Source organism: Hyla sarda, chromosome 7 (genome assembly GCF_029499605.1).
Source record: "Hyla sarda isolate aHylSar1 chromosome 7, aHylSar1.hap1, whole genome shotgun sequence".
Taxonomy (NCBI): Eukaryota; Metazoa; Chordata; class Amphibia; order Anura; family Hylidae; genus Hyla; species Hyla sarda.
The window spans coordinates 18,685,360-18,694,978 of record NC_079195.1 but is presented as its reverse complement, the minus strand read 5'-3'; the positions used below and the strand labels follow the sequence as shown (position 1 = coordinate 18,694,978).

The window sequence follows — 9,619 nt, the reverse complement described above, 5'->3', positions numbered from 1 at the left end:
TGGGAGTTGTAGTTTTGCAACAGCTGGGAACACTGAATTGGGTGCGTTCACACTGAGGAATAGGAGAGGAATCCTCGCGTATCAAAATCTGCCATGGAATTTACTTTTTGTTTTTGCGTGAAATTTGCCCAAATTTTGTGCGAAATTTGCATGAAAATCACGTGGAATTAATCGGAATTCCGCACAGATTTTCTGCGTGAAATATAGGAGGAAACAGTTTTTTTTCTCTTCACTACAACCACCAATTAGAATTTCCTTTTTTATTTATTAATTTTTCCGTGCGGAATTTCTGAGTGAATTTCACGCAAATTCCATGCAGAAACTATTTCAAGCAGAACATTTTTTACCTTTGACTCCAATGGACTTGAAGAAGAATGAACATGTTCTTTCTTCTAACGGAACGGAATTCTGCGGCAGGATTCCGCAAGCGGAATTTACGCAGTGTGAACAGTGCAGAGTAAAATACATTGAAGTCAATGGCAAAGCAGATGTTCATTACTTCTAAGCGGAGAATTCGAGAGGAATTACTAGAGCAGTGGTTCTTAACCCGGGTTCGATCAAACCCCAGGGGTTCGGTGAGTCAGTCTCGCGGGTTCGGCGGAGGTCAAGACACACACCTGACTCCAGGCCCGTCGCAACAGGACAGGCAAACCAAACAATTGCTTGGGGCCCCGAGCAGAGCCGCTGTTTGTCCGTCCTGTAACGACTGGGCAATTCCCCCCATCACTATTAACTCCCTGCGGCCCCGCGTTAAGTTGAAAAACGCAGGGGCCGCCGGGAGATAGCGCACGCCGGGACCTCACTGATGTCCCGTACGTGCGCCCATAGAAACGAAGGCACCAAGGACCAGAGGATTGGGAAGGAGCACAGCTTGGTAAGTGACCAGCGGCACGTCATCTTCGGTGCTCCGACCACCGATCCCGAGACCTACTGCTATAGCCGGAGCAGTACACAGGCATACAGCCTCCAGCCATACACTGTATATGGCTGGAGGCTGTATGTCTGTGGGGGAACACTGCCAACCTAATGTGGGGGAACACTGCCTGCACCTAATGTGTGGGGGAACACTGCCTGCACCTAATGTGTGGGGGAACACTGCCTGCACCTAATGTGTGGGGGAACACTGCCTGCACCTAATGTGTGGGGGAACACTGCCTGCACCTAATGTGTGGGGGAACACTGCCTGCACCTAATGTGTGGGGGAACACTGCCTGCACCTAATGTGTGGGGGAACACTGCCTGCACCTAATGTGTGGGGGAACACTGCCTGCCTAATGTGGAGGAACACTGCCTGCCTAATGTAGGGGAACACTGCCTGCCTAATGTGTGGGGGAACACTGCCTGCACCTAATGTGTGGGGGAACACTGCCTGCACCTAATGTGTGGGGGAACACTGCCTGCACCTAATGTGTGGGGGAACACTGCCTGCACCTAATGTGTGGGGGAACACTGCCTGCCTGATGTGTGGGGGAACACTGCCTGCGCCTAATGTGTGGGGGAACACTGCCTGCCTAATGTGTGGGGGAACACTGCCTGCCTAATGTGGAGGAACACTGCCTACCTAATGTGGGGGAACACTGCCTGCGCCTAATGTGGGGGAACACTGCCTGCCTAATGTGTGGGGGAACACTGCCTGCCTAATGTGTGGGGGAACACTGCCTGCACCTAATGTGTGGGGGAACACTGCCTGCGCCTAATGTAGGGGAACACTGTCTGCCTAGTGTGGGGGAACACTGCCTGCCTAATGTGGGGGAACACTGCCTGCCTAATGTGTGGGGGAACACTGCCTGCCTAATGTGGGGGAACACTGCCTGCCTAATGTGTGGGGAACACTGCCTGCGCCTAATGTGGGGGAACACTGCCTGCCTAATGTGTGGGGGAACACTGCCTGCCTAATGTGTGGGGGAACACTGCCTGCACCTAATGTGTGGGGGAACACTGCCTGCGCCTAATGTAGGGGAGCACTGTCTGCCTAGTGTGGGGGAACACTGCCTGCCTAATGTGGGGGAACACTGCCTGCCTAATGTGTGGGGGAACACTGCCTACCTAATGTGGGGGAACACTGCCTGCCTAATGTGTGGGGAACACTGCCTGCTTAATGTGTGGGGGAACACTGCCTGCCTAATGTGGGGGAACACTGCCTGCCTAATGTGTGGGGAACACTGCCTGCTTAATGTGTGGGGGAACACTGCCTGCCTAATGTGGGGGAACACTGCCTGCCTAATATGTGGGGGAACACTGCCTGCCTAATGTGGGGGAACACTGCCTGCCTAATATGTGGGGGAACACTGCCTGCCTAATGTGGGGGAACACTGCCTGCCTAATGTGGGGGGAACACTGCCTGCCTAATGTGTGGGGGAACACTGCCTGCCTAATGTGGGGGAACACTGCCTGCCTAATATGTGGGGGAACACTGCCTGCATCTAATGTGTCTTAATGGTTTTGTTCTTAAAGGTTTTGTTCATTTTGTGCACCTATGTATAAATATACACTTAAATATATACCTCCTATGTTTTGAATTTGAAAAAAATCATATTTTATTTTTCCAATTAAGAGGGGTTCGGTGAATGCGCATATGAAACTGGTGGGGTTCAGCACCTCCGACTGTACTAAACCACTGTACTAGAGTCTATTCCTCTTGAATTACTCAGTGTGAACGCGCCCTTAGATAGTAAACATTTGATAAAACATTGTAACAAGTCTAATAATAATGCACTTACTGTAACACTCCACACATGTGACTATAACGCTCAGTACCTACCAGATGACACACTGCCACCCTGGCTCACAATGCGGTGAAGTTACATCTCATCACATGGGGTCTCTTTGTCTCTGGGTCACATTGAATTTTTTTTTTTTTTTTTTTTACACAATTTGCAAAATTGCAAAAAAAAAATTATTAAGATAAATAAATAAAAAGTTTTTGATACTTTGTAACTTTTAAGTGGAGAAACCTAAACTTAACCCCTTGGATGACTATATGGTTATTGCATCATGGCTGGGATAGTAGGATCATGGGATAGGGGTGGTTGCACAGCAGATAGGATGCTGGGCTTGTGCCTTGTATTGATTATATGCACTTGCCTGGTTGCTGGGTGGGTCTGACTTTCCGGGATTTAGGCGGTTAAACCAGTTGTCTGGCGGTAACTGAGTGTCTGCCTGGATATGCTAATGTAGGTCAGCGGGCGGCACTAGGACCTACGCGGCTCCCTCCTGCAGCCAGTGAATAAAGTGCACAGGGGGTTATTGTGGAGCCCCCAGGACAGTGAGAGCAGTGCATCCTAGCAGACATGGTCAGAGGGCGACCCAGGAGAGACAGTATGATGGACACAAGCCCTCAGGACTCCAAAATGCCCAGGTGTCCCCTGACTGAATTGCTGGGCACCCAGGGGCAGGACATGGGGCACATCACCACTTTCTTGGACAATGTGCAGATCTTGCTGGAAGCTGCCAGTTACCTGGAGAGACTGGACCAGGACAGAAAAAGTAAGAGGGCTGAGAGGGTCAGGGGTGTGTGGGGGAATTTGGGGAGATCTACAGTCCATGGGGCTGCAGGGAGACAAAGAGAAGGAGGAGGGGGGGGGGGGTCTGAGTGCAGCCTGGGCTATTGTAAGTCTGGTGCCAGCTTGGCAAGAACAGGGGATGGCATTGTGCCTGGGCATGTTACAAGACCCTGGATGCCCAGGACAAGGCAGTGACTCGTGATTCAGGAGCCTGGAGAACTTTCCATGTCTCTTCTTGTTCTTCCATCTTTTATGTTCAGACAAAGAGCAGACACTTCATCCCATTGTTACCAGAGAGAAACTGCCAGCAGCAGCCCGGGCACTGAGCATGTGTGCCACCATGTATGTGAGCTGCCCTACATGTGCGACCCTATATGTGGTGTATGATCCTACTGTGTAGTATATCTGTGCTGTTCTTGCATAAAGGTACTTGACCCTATATACGTTTGGTTCTCCTATATTGTCCTATATGTTCTGCTGATGTATGATCCTATATGTGTCCTGCTGATGTATGATCCTATATGTGTCCTGCTGATGTATGATCCTATATGTGTCCTGCTGATGTATGATCCTATATGTGTTCTGCTGATGTATGATCCTATATGTGTTCTGCTGATGTATGATCATATGTGTTCTGCTTATGTATGATCCTATGTGTTCTGCTGATGTATGATCCTATATGTGTTCTGCTGATGTATGTATGCATGTGTATGATGCTACTGTACAGTATATATGTGCTGCTCTTGTATACATGTGTATGATCCTACTGTACAGTATATATATATATATATATATATATATACTGCTCTTGTATACATGTGTGATTCTGAGTTCTGATGTTTGTTTCTTGTCATGACTCCTGATGCTACAAGTATATATGGAGATATATGGGGTTTGTACTTTTACATTGTATTCTTACCAAGTCTAGACAATGTGTGTTAGTAAGTACCTTTATGTTTTGTTCTTCTGATGCTAAATGTAACTCCTGGTCATAGACCCTGCTCTCACTGTGTATAGTGCATGAGCAGGTGTGTGTACTGTGTATAGTGCATGGTATACCATTGTGTGTGTACTGTGTATAGTGCATTGTATACCATTGTGTGTATACTGTGTATAGTGCATTGCATACACATGTGTGTATACTGTGTATAGTGCATTGTATACCATTGTGTGTATAGTGCATTGTATACACATGTGTGTTTACTGTGTATAGTGCAGTCCATGTATGTGTACTGTGTATAGTGCAGTCCATGCCCATGTGTACTGTGTATAGTGCAGTCCATGCCCATGTGTGTACTGTGTACAGTGCAGTCCATGCCCATGTGTGTACTGTGTATAGTGCAGTCCATGCCCATGTGTGTACTGTGTATACTGCAGTCCATGCCCATGTGTGTACTGTGTATAGTGCAGTCCATGCCCATGTGTATAGTGCAGTCCATGCCCATGTGTGTACTGTGTATAGTGCAGTCCATGCCCATGTGTGTACTGTGTATAGTGCAGTCCATGCCCATGTGTATAGTGCAGTCCATGCCCATGTGTGTACTGTGTATAGTGCAGTCCATGCCCATGTGTGTACTGTGTATAGTGCAGTCCATGCCCATGTGTATAGTGCAGTCCATGCCCATGTGTGTACTGTGTATAGTGCAGTCTATGTCCATGTGTGTACTGTGTATAGTGCAGTCCATGCCCATGTGTGTACTGTGTATAGTGCAGTCCATGCCCATGTGTGTACTGTGTATAGTGCAGTCCATGCCCATGTGTGTACTGTGTATAGTGCAGTCCATGCCCATGTGTGTACTGTGTATAGTGCAGTCCATGCCCATGTGTGTACTGTGTATAGTGCAGTCCATGCCCATGTGTGTACTGTGTATAGTGCAGTCCATGCCCATGTGTATAGTGCAGTCCATGCCCATGTGTGTACTGTGTATAGTGCAGTCCATGCCCATGTGTATAGTGCAGTCCATGCCCATGTGTGTACTGTGTATAGTGCAGTCCATGCCCATGTGTGTACTGTGTATAGTGCAGTCCATGCCCATGTGTGTACTGTGTATAGTGCAGTCCATGCCCATGTGTGTACTGTGTATAGTGCAGTCCATGCCCATGTGTGTACTGTGTATAGTGCAGTCCATGCCCATGTGTGTACTGTGTATAGTGCAGTCCATGCCCATGTGTGTACTGTGTATAGTGCAGTCCATGCCCATGTGTGTACTGTGTATAGTGCAGTCCATGCCCATGTGTGTACTGTGTATAGTGCAGTCCATGCCCATGTGTATAGTGCAGTCCATGCCCATGTGTGTACTGTGTATAGTGCAGTCCATGCCCATGTGTGTACTGTGTATAGTGCAGTCCATGCCCATGTGTGTACTGTGTATAGTGCAGTCCATGCCCATGTGTATAGTGCAGTCCATGCCCATGTGTGTACTGTGTATAGTGCAGTCCATGCCCATGTGTACTGTGTATAGTGCAGTCCATGCCCATGTGTACTGTGTATAGTGCAGTCCATGCCCATGTGTGTACTGTGTATAGTGCAGTCCATGCCCATGTGTGTACTGTGTATAGTGCAGTCCATGCCCATGTGTGTACTGTGTATAGTGCAGTCCATGCCCATGTGTGTACTGTGTATAGTGCAGTCCATGCCCATGTGTATAGTGCAGTCCATGCCCATGTGTGTACTGTGTATAGTGCAGTCCATGCCCATGTGTGTACTGTGTATAGTGCAGTCCATGCCCATGTGTGTACTGTGTATAGTGCAGTCCATGCCCATGTGTGTACTGTGTATAGTGCAGTCCATGCCCATGTGTGTACTGTGTATAGTGCAGTCCATGCCCATGTGTGTACTGTGTATAGTGCAGTCCATGCCCATGTGTGTACTGTGTATAGTGCAGTCCATGCCCATGTGTATAGTGCAGTCCATGCCCATGTGTGTACTGTGTATAGTGCAGTCCATGCCCATGTGTATAGTGCAGTCCATGCCCATGTGTATAGTGCAGTCCATGCCCATGTGTATAGTGCAGTCCATGCCCATGTGTGTACTGTGTATAGTGCAGTCCATGCCCATGTGTGTACTGTGTATAGTGCAGTCCATGCCCATGTGTATAGTGCAGTCCATGCCCATGTGTATAGTGCAGTCCATGCCCATGTGTGTACTGTGTATAGTGCAGTCCATGCCCATGTGTGTACTGTGTATAGTGCAGTCCATGCCCATGTGTGTACTGTGTATAGTGCAGTCCATGCCCATGTGTGTACTGTGTATAGTGCAGTCCATGCCCATGTGTGTACTGTGTATAGTGCAGTCCATGCCCATGTGTATAGTGCAGTCCATGCCCATGTGTATAGTGCAGTCCATGCCCATGTGTGTACTGTGTATAGTGCAGTCCATGCCCATGTGTGTACTGTGTATAGTGCAGTCCATGCCCATGTGTGTACTGTGTATAGTGCAGTCCATGCCCATGTGTATAGTGCAGTCCATGCCCATGTGTGTACTGTGTATAGTGCAGTCCATGCCCATGTGTACTGTGTATAGTGCAGTCCATGCCCATGTGTGTACTGTGTATAGTGCAGCCCATGCCCATGTGTGTACTGTGTATAGTGCAGTCCATGCCCATGTGTGTACTGTGTATAGTGCAGTCCATGCCCATGTGTGTACTGTGTATAGTGCAGTCCATGCCCATGTGTGTACTGTGTATAGTGCAGTCCATGCCCATGTGTGTACTGTGTTTAGTGCAGTCCATGCCCATGTGTATAGTGCAGTCCATGCCCATGTGTGTACTGTGTATAGTGCAGTCCATGCCCATGTGTGTACTGTGTTTAGTGCAGTCCATGCCCATGTGTGTTCTGTGTATAGTGCAGTCCATGCCCATGTGTGTACTGTGTATAGTGCAGTCCATGTATGTGTACTGTGTATAGTGCAGTGTATGTAGTAAATCCTGTGGTTCTAATAGTCAGGCCTGATCCTGGTCCTGCACGTGTCATCACAACACAAAGAGCCCTCAGTGCCCGGAGGAGGGTGAGGCAGGTGCCCTCGGGTGTAACCACGTGACCCCTGCACTCTCATTTCTGGGAGAATCTGCTCACAGGGGGGCTGCAAGGATTAAAGTGCAATTATACAGGAAGGGCCTCAATGTACAAACAACCACAAAGGGCCACATGAGGATGATATAAAACACCATGATGGATCCACAACCTCTGGGTTTTAAACTGTTGCAACTCCTAGGGCATGCTGGGAGTTGTAGTTTTGCAACAGGTTGGAAATCAGTGTATAACAAGATATAATAGTTGCAGAGGAGCCTGGCATCTACCAATGTATCATTGAGGATGAGACAAGTGCACTACCTTATACAGCAGTGTTTTCCAAACAGTGTGCCTCCAGCTGTTGCAAAACTACAACTCCCAGCATGCCCGGACAGCCGTTGGCTGTCCGGGCATGCTGGGTGTTGTAGTTTTGCAACAGCTGGAGGCACACTGTCTATACAGTCAGATGAGGAGTTAATCCCCAGTCTTGTCACATGACCCCTATTACATTAACCCCTGACCTGCCAGACTCTGTGTCTAGGGTCCCATACAGTATCAGTGAAGGGTGCAATGTATTGTGTGTGCTGCTGCATGTAATGGGGGATGTTTACTACTCCCCAGGACAATAAACAATCATCTTCATCACAATTCATTGGGGGGGGGGGGGGGGGGGTGTACAGTAAACTGACCCCCTGACCTGTACTGTGCACCAGCACAAACATACAACTACCAGCCTCAGTGATACAATGTATCTTTATTTTTTATTTATTTATTTTTACCTACAGTAACATAAATAGAAAAACATGACATAAATAAAGTTATATATTAGTTATTGCAGGTGATACAATGTATCTTTATTTATTTCTTTTTGTGTCACTGTGACCGGAAGTTCTGTTTTTGTAACAATAATATATCAAATATTACAAAATCTTGGGTTGTTTACAGAATGTAAAGCATATACATATATATATATATACACATGTCCCTGGGGGGGGGGGGGGTACAGACAATGTATGGACAAGTCTTCCTTATGTTCTCCATCTGCACCTGTAAGTTAACCCTTAGTCAGCCATGGCAGTGACTGCAGCTGCAGAGACCTCCCCCCCCCCCCCTCCTTGTCTGATGTGGTACAAAGACCTTGTCTGTCCCCCGCATGTGGCGACAATAGAGAAGGGACACAATTCACTTGTGCAGAAATCTGCAGCTTCATTCACTGGGTCTTGTCTGGTTTATAAAGAGGATCGTCCTGTGTGTGAATATAGATATATAGATATAGATACATAGATATATACATATAGACACATAATAGACATATATAGATACATAGATATAGACACATATATAGATACATAGATATAAACATGTATAGAGACATATATAGATACATATATAGATACATAGATATACACATATATAGACACATATATAGATACATATATAGATACATAGATATACACATATATAGATACATAGATATACACATATATAGATACATAGATATACACATATATAGATACATAGATATACACATATATAGATACATAGATATACACATGTATAAATACATAGATATACACATATATAGACACATAGATATACACATATATAGATACATAGATATACACATATATAGATACATAGATATACACATATATAGATACATAGATATACACATATATAGATACATAGATATACACATATATAGATACATAGATATACACATATATAGATACATAGATATACACATGTATAAATACATAGATATACACATATATAGACACATAGATATACACATATATAGACACATAGATATACACATATATAGATACATAGATATACACATATATAGATACATAGATATACACATATATAGATACATAGATATACACATATATAGATACATAGATATACACATATATAGATACATAGATATACACATATATAGATACATAGATATACACATGTATAAATACATAGATATACACATGTATAAATACATAGATATACACATGTATAAATACATAGATATACACATGTATAAATACATAGATATACACATATATAGACACATAGATATACACATATATAGATACATAGATATACAC

At 45.5% G+C, this 9,619-nt stretch overlaps 1 protein-coding gene across 2 annotated transcripts in view; it reads left to right on the top strand.

The window, feature by feature from the left end:
* Positions 1-3,288: 3,288 nt before the first annotated feature.
* The window catches only part of MXI1 (MAX interactor 1, dimerization protein), a 47,893-nt gene continuing 41,562 nt past the window's right edge, over positions 3,289-9,619 (top strand). For both annotated transcript variants that reach the window (XM_056529490.1, XM_056529489.1), the window contains exon 1: positions 3,289-3,486. In XM_056529490.1, coding sequence (XP_056385465.1) covers positions 3,291-3,486 — 196 coding nt within the window. In that variant the 5' untranslated portion in view covers positions 3,289-3,290. The remainder of the gene's footprint in view (positions 3,487-9,619) is intronic.